This window comes from Pteropus alecto, unplaced genomic scaffold (assembly GCF_000325575.1).
Source record: "Pteropus alecto unplaced genomic scaffold, ASM32557v1 scaffold95, whole genome shotgun sequence".
Classification (NCBI taxonomy): Eukaryota; Metazoa; Chordata; class Mammalia; order Chiroptera; family Pteropodidae; genus Pteropus; species Pteropus alecto.
In genome coordinates this window covers 22,914,763-22,929,565 of record NW_006441071.1, presented here as the reverse complement: position 1 = coordinate 22,929,565, position 14,803 = coordinate 22,914,763, and the positions used below count along the sequence as shown (strand labels likewise).

The following is a 14,803-nucleotide window of genomic DNA, read 5'->3' as shown; positions in this document are numbered from 1 at the left end:
AAGTTTCTTCCTAAAAGGGATAAATGTTGTTTCTGCTTACATTTCATTCACTGCAGAGTACAATCCTACAGCGCATTTGTGAGGAGAAAAGGTTGAAATATTTGTAACACCCTTGTTGATTCTTACAGCACTATCTCTTAGCAGTTAAGCTGAATTTAATAGTTAAATTTAGGAGAGCAGATTAAGAGGCAGTCACCTAAAAAGCAAAGATGCTGACTGCCTCCAGGGACAGAGTGAAAAAGACAAATTGGCCATGAGTCACCAGAGCGTTTTCTCCTCTGAGAGACTTTCCTGTCCCGTGCTCCTGTGCTCTGTGACCAGCAGAGGCTTCTGTCCTACCCTAGCATCCTTTTGCTGTTATTTCCTTGTGATTTTCTGTCAGATACATTTTTATGAATGCTACAAATGTTTATTGAGTGCCTATATCAATAGATGGGCACCTGGTATTTATTTTCTGTCAGATACATTTTTATGAATGCTACAAATTGGGTGCCTACATCAATAGATGGGCACCTGGTATTTGCTAGACACTGCCCCAGGTTCTGGGATATATGGAACAATGACAATGGCTCTGCTCTTGTGGCATTTCTTGACTTGTCACGAAGACAGAGAGGAAAACATATGCTTTAAATTTAGAGGGTAGAGTTAAGCACGGGGTGAGGAGAGACCATCTGATCCTTTTGGGAAGAGGAAAAGTGGTGAGAGGAGGAGAGGAAGTGGGAGACAGTCCCCTTTTCCACAAAAAAAAAAAAAAAAAAACTGTCCAGGTTCTTCATTTATTATTCTCTCTGGCTGAGAATAGAGCAGATGGTGCAGAAATGTGCCAGTGGGCAGGGTTAGAAATCATGGCTTAAGAGCCATCAGTGTGTCCTGTTTTGCAAACAAATATTAAGTACCTGATACAATAATAAGGCTAATTCTACTTACATTTGGGTTCTTCTGAAAATCACTGGCTCCTTTTACAAATGAGGATGCTGAGGCAGGTAGCTTGGTGAGATCCTTAAAAGTCCCAAGTGCACTACTTAGAACTCAGAGTCTCGATTCCCCCATCCAGGACACTTTCCACTAAACCACTCTGCCTTGATCTTGTTTGAGAATCTACCTGCCTGACGATCCGCAGTCTAGGGGAAGAGTTTATATCTGCTCTTGTGACGGATGTGGTACGAAGTCATGCTGATCTCATGACAGCACTTGGTTGTGCTCGAGACAGGTGAATCTAGATCTCTCTATTCTCTGGCTTCTTGTTGGACTATTAATGAGAATGAGCAATGAAAGGTAAGAACAACTTCGTAGGGGGTACCATATGTACTTGAGGAGATCATAGCTGTCAAATGGATCCTTTACTGACTCATGGCTGCAAGTGAATAGCCAGCTCTGCGTGATGTAATTGCTGTGAGATGTGGCAAGATGGGAGAGCAAAGAAAAGGCCAGGCTCCTGTCTCTTGTGGCAGGAATCTCTTGCAGCCAAGGATGAGATGCTGAGTTTCCGGGACCAACACATGGATGTGTTGTAGATGCAGGCCAGCCTTATCATTTTCATTTGCTAATGTCTGGAAAGATTTCTGGTCTTGTCTTAGCCTTCCATTGATTAAACGAGATAGTGCATGTAGAACCCTTGGCACATTTAAGCGGACAGTAAATGGTAAGTGCTATAATAGTAATAATTGCAGTAATAATGATCTTAATTACTGAAATAATATGGCAATAGTATTAGAGCAATAATTATTTATTAATGATGGTAATAATAAATAACAGTATAGCAATCAGTGGCATGGGAGGGTGAGGTTGCAATGGGAGTGGTTCTCCCAGTGGGAGTTTTATCAGTGACACGTGATAATTAAAAAACAGACTGTGTGAGAACTCTGTACTTTGTGCTCAGTTTTGCTGAAAACCTAAAACTGCTTTAAAAAAGCCTATTAAAAAAAATTTTTTTTAATAATGGAGAGAGGAAAAAGCAGACTGGCGATCAGTTGGTTACTATTGTTTTTCAATCCCCTGAAGCAGCAGTCCCCAACCTTTTTGGCACCGGGGACTGGTGCTCCTATGAGAATCTAATGTATACCTGATGATGATCTGAGGTGGAGCTGAGGCAGTGATGCTAGCTCTAGGGGGCAGCTGCAAATACAGATGAAGCTTTGCTCGCTCACCTGCCACTCACCTCCTGCTGTGCGGCCCGGTTCCTAACAGGCATGGACCAGTACCGATCTGTGCCACAGAGGTTGAGGACCCCTGCTCTAAAGAAAATCCACTCTCGATCACGCTAAGCAAAATAAGCCAGATAGAAAAAGTTGAAAATCACATGATATCACTTATATGTGGGATATAAACCTAAAAGCAACAAATGAACAGGACAAATGGAGACTCATGGACATGGTCTGTAGACTAGTGGTTACCAGAGGGTAAGGGGTGGGTGAGGAGCGGGGAGGTAGAAGCGAGGGGGTCAAATATAGGGTATGGGGTAAAGAGGGTCAAATATAAAGGGGTAGGGGGAGGATGAAGTGAGTAAAGGGGATCGAATATATTATAGCTGAAGGAAACTGGACTTTGGGTAGTAAACACACAATAGAATATACAGATGTGAAATTATAATGTACACCTGAAAATTATATAATCGTATTAACCAATGTTACTCCACAAACTTAATTTTTAAAAAAGTTAAAAAAAAAATCCATCCCTCATTGCTTCCACCCACTTCTACCACCCCATCCTTGGATTCCCACTGACAATAACAGTTATTTTTAAATTGCTCCATTGGCTATGCAGATATTCAAATGAGTAATGAGGAAGTAAAGTTCGTTAGTACCATGATGATCACTCTTCCAGTGTTTCTCTATTCACTACGGGGTGTCGAATGCTGGTGAAACTGGTCCCGGGGTATGGCTAGGGCTGAAAGCCATAGGTGTTGTGTCCTGTAGTTCTGTCCACCGACTTACAGATACATCATCTCCACGCAACATGGCTGCAGCTGAGGGGCTTGGCTGTGAGCAGCCCTGCAGAGGGCACATACCACACCCTCAACACCTAGGGGGATCTTTCCTAATCCATGAACCAGGGCAAGTCTTATCCCCGAGTCAGGGTTAGCTTCCTTTCCTATGACTAAGGAAAGGTTCTCTTTCCTTTGAGTAGGAAAACGCCCAGATAATCAGAGAAGTAGAAGTGGACAAAATCGTTGCGCTCTCCAGGGACCAGGTGGAGGCCATCAAGCAGCTGTGGCTGGACCCAGGAATCCAGGAGTGTTATGACAGGAGGAGGGAATACCAGCTGTCAGACTCTGCCAAATAGTGAGTACAGAGCCCCGGGCACGGCTGCCCAAGGGGCTTTCGGGCAAGCATGCTACATATTCTTAAGAGATGCTTTTCAATGGGGAGAAAGGAGCTGCTTCTAGTGGCAACACCACCTCCTTCCCGCTAGTCTGTATCCCCATCTTCTTGGTGCATCTCTTCCCACCTCCTAAAACCTTCAGTCCCCCTGTGGATCCCAGGTCTCTCTCCCTGCCCATAGCTGCCTTTCCTCACCATGTCCTAAGCCTCTGTGCTTCTTTTCAATGAGAAAGTAAATCAAATGTGGGGTTCCTTTGGTAGAACTGATCTCATTTGGAGTGCCGAAATGATCTGACAAGGACTACATCTGCTTTTGGCTTCTACTTTCCTCCTCTCTATATCCCTCTGCCTTCTGGTTTCCTGATCAGTAGATTCCAGGTCCAATTATCCTAAAATCTAAAATCAGAGTTTAGGCGCAATGCACTAGGCCCCATCGGTGGCTGATCTTGTGCTGCCCTCTAGTGGGCAAGAGAAGCTCTCCCGGCCCATTGCCCGTAGAAACTCAGTCCTGGTGCCCTTTGTTTATTAATAACTTGCAAATGCTCATACACTATATTTCGATCCACAAAGCTCTAGTTTTAAGTAAGTTACCTTTTAAAGAAAGAGAAATATATGGTCCTGCATGCAAACTCTTCCAGGGAGATCACAAGTTTTATTTTCTTAAGAATTTCCTGGGGCTGTGCCTCCATCAGCCAGATCGCTGGGCAAATAGTTTAATCATAGTTCTCGAAAAGAGGATGATGAGTCCTCCCTCTGCAGCTCAGCTCTTTCCTCCCTTGGACCATGTCATCTTCCATCTTCTGAGGGCCCCGAAATCCCTTCTGAAGACGTCCCCTTCCCTTCAGGTGCAGTCATTGCCTTCCAAGCTGGAGTGGGTGGGTGATTCACTCCATCATCTGGACAGGCAGTGAAAAGTGAGCAGGAAAGGAAACTGGAATCCTACCCTCAGTTTCACTGGACCTCCCCTTGGCTTTTGTCCCAGGCTGAGTGTTTAATCCTTTAATCCTGGTTGGCACAACCAATCCAAGTTCAGGAACATTTAGGTGCAAAACAGAAAAAGGAAATAAAAGAAGTCCCACAGAAAAGTGCCTGAAGGGTAGCAGTGTCCCAAGGAGAAAGGCAGACTGTCTTTGACAGCTGGGGAGCCAGGGACAGTTCTCCTGCCCCACCCTCCAAGTTGGCCAAGGCCTGTCTCTGAGACAGCCTAGTGTCATTTGCTTCTGTGAAGGCCCTGGGGAGTGGCTGAGGCTCTTAACGTAGGCCCATTTGGAAATGATCCACTGGAACTGCTTTAAAATTTGGCGGAGCCTTGAAAACTGGGGCAAGTTTGAGAGGAACGTGGGGAGGGGCAGGGTGGTGGACAGAGTTACAGCAGAGAAAATGAACCTAGACAGTTACTCCTCCTCTGGAACTGGTGGGACTTGATGTACTTGTGCATTTCCTTGGTCCAGGTCACTGGTCGCCATCTGTTCTGCTAGTCCTATCTGCTTATTTGGACAGGCATTCATTTCAAAAAAACTTGATGTGTGCCTGCTATGGATCAGGCACCATGGTAAGCGTGGCAGGTACAACTAGTGCTAAGGTCAAGGAACATTAACATTCTGGTGGAACGAGATGGGTCTAAGTAAAAAAAAAAATCACACACAGTCAGTGGCAATAGCCTTGGGGACATGTATGGGGCACAGGGAGTAGGTCGCAAGCAGGCCGCTTCAGTGGTTTGCTTCCTGAACTGAGGGCTGTGCGGTGAATGCTGTTAGCTTGTTACCGTTTGGTTCCCCTTCATGCCACCTGCTCAGAACTAGTTGGCTCCGCCTGTGCAGGGAGAAGGCAGGCCCAGCCTCAGTTTGCATGGGGCTCCAAATCACCAACTCTTGTCACTCAGTGGCCAGGGCCGGAGTTACAGTTATTTTACTCAAAAATGCCTTTTGTAAAGGCTTTAAATTTTTTTTTAAAAAGTATCCTTTTGTTTTACCACAGGAAAGTGGTATGTTTTAAGCTCAGGGCTCTAATATATGCCCCCAAACAATCCAAGACAAGTTTTGGGTTTATTTTAGATGTTTCATTTCCCAGTGTAACAGAAAAACTTTTTCTTGTTTTGTTTTTGAAAGAACTTCTCATTGGCCTATTTTATGCCTTTATATTTTCTTAGAAACTAATTCATTGAAAAAATTGTTCAAGAACAGCATCTACATTTTATATTTTGGATGAGGGCAAGTGTCGGAGGGGGGAGGGGCCTTTGGAAGGAGGTCGGATGAGAGACCAGAGATCAGATTCCATTCCTTCCTGGCCTTGCCCTCTCTCTCACTGGCTAGATAGTGATTGAGCTTAGAACGAGGAGGAAGAGATGGAGTCATCCACAGAGTTCCCTAAAGGCTCGTGAAGCTTCTGATCCATATTCTCTCCAAAACAGTTGGAGGAGGGCTGGAACGCTGGCTCTGGGTCACTGATGGAACGCATGAATCTGAGTGGGGGTCACTCTGAGTCGGGGTGACTTCCTGGGAGTGGGATGGACACATCTCCCTTCTCTAAAATGAGGCTCAGCACCTTGTCCTCTAATGTCACAGTTACCTGACTGACATTGACCGGATTGCCATGCCCTCGTTCGTGCCAACGCAGCAAGACGTGCTTCGTGTTCGAGTGCCCACGACCGGCATCATTGAGTATCCGTTTGACTTGGAAAACATCATCTTTCGGTAAGAATGTCTCTCTGACATGGTCCATTAAGAATCTGTCCAGGCTTGGAAGTCCCTAAAAAGATTCTTAAATGTTTTATTCCTAAAAGGAGTTGTATCTTTTAGGGCAATAGAGCCCTCGCCATCACAGGGTATTTAGAATTGTGGTAGTTGATCTCAAGTGTTCCTATTGAGAGGACCTCACCTTAAAATTCCCCATAAAGATGAAGAGTCTCCTCACTGATGTCTGGGATGATTCTTATGATTCACACATACATACACACACACACGTACACGTGTGCTTCTGTAACCCACAAATTGACTATACTGATGTTTTTTCCCTAGAACTGACTATTTTTCTTCCCTTTTATTTCATTCTCCAAGATTTATCCTTAAAAAAACTAAGAATCAATACGTAAGTGTGTATTGAGAATTATGTAAGATAATATATATGTAAACTGTTATACAGCTGTGTAAAAATGTATGTTTACATATAAATAGAGGAAATACTTTAGGATGACTTAAGTAGATTGCATTTAATTATGGCAAAAAAATAACGTACTACATATGCATAGCACTGCAAATTTCAAAGCACTTTAATATCCATTAGTTCCCTTGTTCCTCCTAATAGATATTATACATGCTTTCCTAGTTGAGACGACAGAAGTCCAGTCCTGTCACGCCCAGATCCTGTCTGTAACCCCATTATATAGCTCAGTGCTTCTGGAGCAATGGGGGAGCCCTGTGGTTGAGCGCTCGGAAAATTTGCATCTTTGTGAGCACATCTCCTGTGTTGTGCACCCATGAATTTATCTAAACCTTTTCAGAATCAATGTTTTCGAAACCTGTACCTGGTCCACAAATGTATTCTCTTTGGCACACTTTGTGTTTTAAAAACCTTTTGAGCCAACATTTAAAAACTGGGCTATTTCACTTAAAACGTTTGGTATTTAGTTTCTTTTGAAAAGTTGGAGGGTCTGGTTGTAGTAAGCCTCCATTTTTGTCCTGCAGCGGTTGACTACAGTTGTGTAGCAGTCAGCCCTTTAGAGAGCGGGCCCCTGGCACTCTCAAAGTGCATGCTTTTCTACTTTGCAGAGGCCCACTCGACCCAATTTCATAAACTGCCTGACTCCTGTAGCATTCGAGCTTGTGATCAATCCTTTGGCTATGAGTCCCTGATATTTTTCCCGCAGACACTTTGGATTTCCATATTGGACAGAGGGCACTTACAGATCTCTATAGGGAAGAAGGGGTGTATCCACCTAATGGAGAAAGGACTTGTGAATAAATTAGAAGAACATGAAAACAGAAAGGGGGCAAAGGCCTTGAGGAAGCTGAGTGGACCTAGAAGGCTGCTGGCCTTTCTGCCCCTTTGTGGCTTAGAGTATTGCAGCAGCTTCCTAACCAGTGTCCCCATGCGGGCTCCACCTGAGTGACCTCTGCGCATCTGTTTTCGGTAACTTCACTTATATTCTGTGCCTCCTTACTAGGAAACTTCTGTGGGCTCCTCACTGCCTAAAGCATCGGTGCTCAAACATTTTAATCTCAGGACCCCTTTTCACTCTTAAAAATTACTGAGGACTCTAAAACGTGTCGATTTCCGTGGTACAATGATTTAAGTCCTTTTTCTCCAAAGAGTCACGTATTCCAGCTTTTGAGTGATCTGTGTTTCTATCAAACAGGATGGTAGACGTTGGTGGCCAGCGATCTGAAAGACGGAAATGGATTCACTGCTTTGAGAGCGTCACTTCCATTATCTTTTTGGTTGCTCTGAGTGAATACGACCAGGTCCTAGCTGAGTGTGACAATGAGGTATGTTGGGTGGGGAGTTTGGTTAGCTGTGGAAGATAGAGACCTATTTCTGCAGTTTGCTAGAAGCCAGCCAGCTCTGGCATTAGACTCTATTCCTGAGATTAAATCATCTTACTATTCAAAGTGTAGTTTGTGGACCAGCAACAACAGACATACTTGGGTGCTTGTCAGAAATAGACCTACTGAATCACCACAAGCCAAATCAATCAGAATCTATATTTTAAAAAGATCCCAGGTAATTCACCTAAACATGAAAGTTTGAGAATCACTGACCTGGAAACCTGGTTCTCAAACTTGGACGCACAATGGGATTCCTCAGGACCTTAAAGGTAAATCTGGTACCTGGGTCCAGCCCAAGATTCTGATTTAATTGGTGCGTGCGGCCGAGCAGGGATCTCATCTAATGTACTGTCAGGGGTGGAGCCACTCAAAAGCACTAGTTCTCAGTCTTGGCTGTGTACTGAAATCCCCTGGGAGTTTTCAAAATTACCATCTTTTGGACCCTGCAATAGAGTCATATTCCTTGGTTTGAGTTGGGGGTATCTTTTCCAGGCTTCCCAACCTCCACGGCCCACGGTGCTCCCCCATTCAGTCTCTAGCTGAGTTGGCATGGGGAGTGATGCTCCATCTTGGAGCTGTTCTGGGACAGCATCTGCCCTTCACTTCCTGTGGAAGGGACTTGCTCGGGGCAGCTGGAACGGATCCATCCCAGTCAGGAATTCAGTGTCCTCTGCAGAGCTGTCATTCCACTGGCTGGGTCGAAGTCCATTAGCTGGATCTGTCAGGAAAGTGATGTGAACCATCAGTCACTTCTTTGTGAAACTGGGGGTATCTGCTGTGAGATACCATTCTCTTCCCATCGTCTTTTCCCCTACCCTTCACAAGTCCTCTCGACCTTTTAGAAAAATGTCTCTTGTTTCTAGGGCATACAAGTAAATCAATAAAGAACTCTGTCCAGGATTAGGCAATAACTATGGACAACTCATCTTGTTTTTCTTGAGAGCAAGCTTTTCTCTGAGGAGCAGTTACTTTGCTAATTAGTGGAAGATTAACCCGTTTGATAGTGTCATTGTGCAAAGAACAGAAATCTCGGCTGCCACCCAACTCTTACAGCAGAAAATTTTTTTTTTTTTAAAAAAGCCTCAAGTTATCAATATGAAAAACTAGCTCCACATTTGTCTAAGGAATTACCTATGATGTTTTTTAGGAAACTCGAAATATTAGGTGTGCAAGGGACAACTCCCTTCAGTCTTATGTGATTAAACATTTTCTCCTCGCCTAAAAAAAAAATCACAAAGTATTTGGAGAAAAATTAAGTAGTTGCCACTCCAGACTTTTCTCTCCTGGTTGTATAGGTATGTGTTACAGCCACTCGTTACGCCGTATAGGGATTGTTTTCTCATATATTGTATTTCCTTGGAGATGGTTATAAATTTTAAAGTAGCTTTAAAAACATTAAGGTGTTACCTTTCTGGTAACAAATTCCAGATCTTAATCCCTCAAAATGTACTGAGCAGGAGAATGAGCCCATGTGTCTGGGAGTTATACCCCTCTTTTCTTAGCTTCTCCATCAGAACTTTGATGTTTTCAGTCTGACCACTTCTCTCGCCAAAGGGAAGTTTTTGTTTGTTTCCTCCCAGAAATACTTGAGAAGGCTAGAGGACAGTTATTATCACCAGATGAGATTTATATGTGCTTGTCTGCTTGCGATCCATAAATTAGGAATATTTAGTATTTTCTTGCCAATGCCTAATGTTCAGAAATTTTACTGTCCTTCTACATAATTTCCACTAGATGCTACTATTATACAGGTTTGGGAAAGTACTTAAATTTTGTGAACAATACAGTATGCTCGTCCTTAACGTGGGGACCCTGTTCCCCTTGTAGAGCTCACCTGTATTACCTGCATGCAAAGCGTGGCACAGGTGCTCAGTCGCGTTAGTTCCCTTCTCTGCTGGAAGAGCCTACCTTCCCCTCATCGTCACCTGATTCTTGACATGCAGTCTGGAGCCCCACACTCAATAAACTGGGTGTCTTAGATCTAAAGCTGTGAACTTCCTCTACTGGGTAATCCCAATAATTACAGAAAACTTCTCAAATATAGGTGTGAACCTTCTTTTTCCAAGTTGCGCAGAAGCCCTTTTTATATCCTTACCTGTTAGGTTAGGGCTGGGGAAGAGTCGGGGTGCTACAGGAGAGACGATCCAGAAGGGGTGATCAATGAGAGGGTGGGGGAAATAGAGGCGAGAGGCCTGGTGCCCTGAGGGGCCCCACGTGCTCACCTGCTTCAGCAAAGACAGGGGCCCGAGACTAGAGCTGGGTGAGAGGAGGACAGATGGATGGATGCAGGGAAGGGCATGTTTCCAAAGTATCGCTTTTCTTTCAAGTTAACCCTAAGTGCCTTGTTTCTCAGAACCGCATGGAAGAGAGCAAAGCCTTATTTAAAACCATTATCACTTACCCCTGGTTTCTGAACTCGTCTGTGATTTTGTTCTTAAACAAGAAGGATCTTCTGGAAGAGAAAATCATGTACTCTCATCTAATTAGCTATTTTCCACAATATACAGGTAAGTGTCCATCTCGCTGACCTTGCTAGTATCAGTCCAGAGTTCTTAACGTGGCTCCCAGGGGCCTCCCTGATCTGCCTCTAACAGGCCTTCTCACCATTCCCCCACCTTTGAAGGGAAGCTCAGTTGCCTCATTCTGTGTTCTTGCCTCAGTGCCTCTACACATGCTTCTCCCAGTGCCTGGGATACACTTGCCAACTCCTTTTTCTGACTCTACTTCATTTGCCAAGATCCAGCTCAGGCACCCTCTCCTGTGGGAAGTCCTTCTGACCCTCACCTCCTACCTCCTCCACAGCAGGTGTGCCTCCCTTATGCTCCCTGGGCTCACCATGCTCACTCAGCCCTCTCCCCAGGTAGTAGTTCCTGAGGGCAGAGACTGTGCTTGACTTACCTTTGCGTTCCTACTGCCAGAAGCACCTGGCACTTCTGTGTAGGTTAGAGTGTAGCAGCCCCTTTGCCAGATACAGGGTAGACACTGAGGTTCTTTATATACATGACTGATCCAAAGCAGGAGAGTTTATGCCTTATTGCTTATTATTTCTGGTACCGGAGATCTCAAATATTACTAACTTTGACATTGATGTTTAGAGAGGAGTAGTGTTTTAGCACTCTCCTTTTATTATCCGCATGGGCCCTGTAGTATAGAGCCCACAAACTTTAAAGTCAGACTTGGGTGCCCGATAACGTTAGCTCCCATGTTCTTCCTTTTCCCTCTCCTCACCCACTTCTGGCTGCTGGAGTTAATAAAAATTCTCTCTTCACAAGTGGTCCGAATCAGTAAAAATTAATTGGGTCATTATTTTTCAACAAATTACCTTAAAGTATAATTTTTAGATACCAGTAGATACTTTAAAATGCTCTATTACAGATTCATAATGAGACATAATAATAGTGCCCCAGGTAAACTATTCCCTAGAAATAAGAGCTCAAAGAAACATCCCAAATAAGAACAAGGGCATATTGAAAATGATTAGGACCTCGTGGTGAGTTGCTATCTTTCTTCTTTATTCCTCTAACTGACATCATGACCAGGACCAAAGCAGGATGTCAAAGCTGCCAGAGACTTTATCTTGAAGCTTTATCAAGACCAGAATCCTGACAAAGAGAAAGTCATCTATTCCCACTTCACATGTGCTACAGACACAGAGAATATCCGCTTTGTGTTCGCTGCTGTGAAAGACACAATTCTACAACTAAATCTGAGGGAATTCAACCTAGTTTAGAAGCTGCTGCCCATGCCTTGCCAAAACCAGAAGACAGGACTCGCAAGCCCCTTGCGTTTTATTTCCGAGTGCTTCTGACATCACCGGACCCAGCCCCCTGGGCAGCACCAAGTCTGTCACGCAGGCTACAAGGACAGAGAAGGAGCTTGTAAGATATTTGAGTTTAGCAAAACTTTTTCAAAGTCTTTATTCCAAAATAGTTTTTATATTTCTTTTGACTTTTGACTTTTTGACTTTGTATAATTTTTGACTTTGATATTTTATAGAATTTTAAAAAGCTACTGTGATTTACTTTTTTTAAATTAAATTTGTGTTTAATAGCCATTTAAAATCACATAACAGGGAGGCCTGTTAATTTAGAGATCAAGCCTTGAGACCCAAGAAAGTTGAATTTTAAGCTTGTTTTTAAATCTTGTAATTGTGAGGCATTTTTGAGTGTTCTTCTCTTTATGCTGAAGTATGATGCCTTTAACATTTCACCAAAATTTTATTAAAAATAGTGGGTTCTTTTTGTTAACTATCTAAGCCAAATTAATGACTGTCAGTACATCTAATTTAGTTTTGCCACAGTTTGATCACCATGAAGCCAAAGTTGACATAAGGTGAATGGGCTCTAGATAGCATATATATTGATATTGCATTGGTGAAAAGTGTGTATATATTTCAATGTATGTTACCAAGCCTCAGAAACTTATGAAATAGCTAAAAAAGTCCAAATTGTTTAACAAATGTATTGTAACCCCTGCCAAAGTTCTGATGACCACTACAGTTTTGCTGTTTGAACCATGTATGCTGTGCCTTCCTGAGGAGGCTAAGAATATACCATTCTGCCATTAGCATTGGATTACGTTGTGTTTCTTTGAGCTCATGGTTGATTTATGATTTTGCTAAGAAGAAAAATGCTGTAACTTCAACAGTTAACTACTCAGAGACTTTCGAAATGTCCTTGGAGAGAAAAAACAATTTTACCCCTACCTTATCGGTTCCTGGGTGAGACTCCTCCCTGTAATAAAAGATTAACAGGAGAAAAAACCCAGAAGTTTAATAACATCTATATCTCCTGTATATGTGGGAGATACACAGGAAGACTGAGCAATTCCCCGAAATGGCCCAAGCCACCATCTTAAATACCTTCTTCAGCTAAAGACAAAAGATGTCGGGGGCATGAGAAAGGCCGGTTAAGGGAAGTTACCACGAAAAAAAGCACAGGTTGCTATTGCAGATTTAAGTTGGGCACCTTCTCCATTGATAAGTTTCTTGTGATTTGGAGTCATTCATCTCTTTCTGGCAGAGAAGGAGACACACAAATGGAGATTTCTTTTATGTAAATTTCCCTTACCATGGGGCATTTAATTCTGTTTTTCCTGTGTCAGTTTCTTAAAAATAATCCTTACGCCAAGGAGGCCTATTTTGGGATCGTATATTTCTGCTCTCCTTCAGTCCTACCTTTGACCCTTCAAAGGAGCTTCACAGTCCAGAAGCTAAGTTGATAGATAGCTTGTATTATCTCATTGAACCAGTCTTGAGAGTAGTTAAAGTTCAGTTAAAACAGTTGTCTCTCATTTCAGGAGATGGTGTTGCAGGTAGGCTCCAAAGTTAGGCTTATATAATATGAGCAATCAGGTATTTAATAAGAGACATATCTATGGAAACAAAAGAAAATAAAGTTAATGGTTGAAACAAATTACAAACCCAGTCTGAGTCCTGTGGGCAGCCAGTCAGAAGATTTTTAGATGAAGCATCTTTTGTAGTTTGAATGTCTCTGATGTCATTGCACGTTCGGGTAAATTTCTAAGTGGCCCAAAAGACAGGCACAAAGAGTGTCTGAACATGAGCTACTGTGGCCATTTTGCTGAAGTTTATATCAAGTTGTTCACATTCAGATGGCAAAGCTTTGGGAAACATTTTTGCAAAAGCAAAACAATAATTTCTGTAAATGACAAAAAATTTAAAAATGACCATGGTTAAAGATCTGATGAGAGTTCATTATAATACAACTGATAAGGAAATGTCATTATTTCTATGAAATACATTTAAAGATAACTAGAATTACAAGTAATAACTATACCAAGTCATATCACATTTCTAGGAATCTCATACAATTTGTTTTTAGTGATTCCAAGTCAAAAGCTTGAGAGGAAAATGGAAACGTTAGTTTGAGGAGTTGTAGCCAGATTATTTGAGGAAACTAGAAGAATTCAGGATCCAATCCAGTTTACAGGTAATGATATCACAATCTAGAATCAGATATCTACAAGGTACATTAGTTTCTACTGAAGCATATGTTTTCTCTTTATAATCACCCATTTTTACAAAAGATAATTACAGTAAAACTAATTTGCTTACAAAATAAATCTGGTCTCAATAAAATTGGCCTGATTATTTAAATAAGTGTAGCAAGAACAGTGATTGACCATATAAGAAATTTTTCTTAAGGAATCTCAGGCTGGACTTTTTAAAAGCCTCTGGAGGCTGGGAAGCCAAGCAAGCATCTGGCCTTCAGACTCTGCCCACAATACTTACACATTTGGGTTATTTTCTCTTCTCAAGGCCCCTAATATATCCAGAGGTTCCTGTTCCTGCCAGGAAGTAACCTTTGCTACTTACCTGGTAAGGCTGCCAGGAACCCGGTAAGCAAGATAGCAGATGGTTTTTCCAAAGGGCTTTATTGCTGCCATAAAGTCAACCTTAATTCCTTAAAATTGGTCATGTCTGCTTCCATGCACATTCTCATGTGACATTCCAGTCTTGTTAATATAACCAGTGTTTCCAGTTGTATCCTGTTAGGAGGAGAATATTCTTACTGAACTTACGCAAATACCTATATTGTCATGAAAATAAGAATACTGAGAATTTCCAAATTCTGGAGGGATCAGGCAAAGAGCAAAAGTAATTGTTTCATCTTGTTCACAAAGGTCTACTTTACTAAATTGCTCGCTGTAAGTCATAGATAGCTTAATAGAAAAAAAAAGTTTCTTAAATCTGGAAAAACAAAAGATTTTGGATGTTATGAAAATTATAATGATCCTCATCAGTTCATTCAATCCTATACAATAAATTCTTATTGATCTTGATCTTTTGTTATCAGTTTTATGAATCCAGTTTTTCCTTAGAATTTTCCTGGTTAATTTTTACCCAGTTCAATGGTATGATCTGAAAGTTATCAGAAACCGGTGCTTTTCAGAGTCCTTTCCCTGAATCTGCCTGGA

General features: G+C 42.3%; 1 protein-coding gene across 1 annotated transcript in view; it reads left to right on the top strand.

Annotated features, from left to right (window-relative positions):
* The window catches only part of GNA14 (G protein subunit alpha 14), a 154,934-nt gene extending 140,572 nt beyond the window's left edge, over positions 1-14,362 (top strand). Inside the window, exons 3-7 of the mRNA XM_006918454.3 lie at positions 3,127-3,281; positions 5,885-6,013; positions 7,675-7,804; positions 10,218-10,371; positions 11,404-14,362. Coding sequence (XP_006918516.1) covers positions 3,127-3,281; positions 5,885-6,013; positions 7,675-7,804; positions 10,218-10,371; positions 11,404-11,594 — 759 coding nt within the window. The 3' untranslated portion in view covers positions 11,595-14,362. The remainder of the gene's footprint in view (positions 1-3,126; positions 3,282-5,884; positions 6,014-7,674; positions 7,805-10,217; positions 10,372-11,403) is intronic.
* The last annotated feature ends 441 nt before the right edge of the window (positions 14,363-14,803 follow it).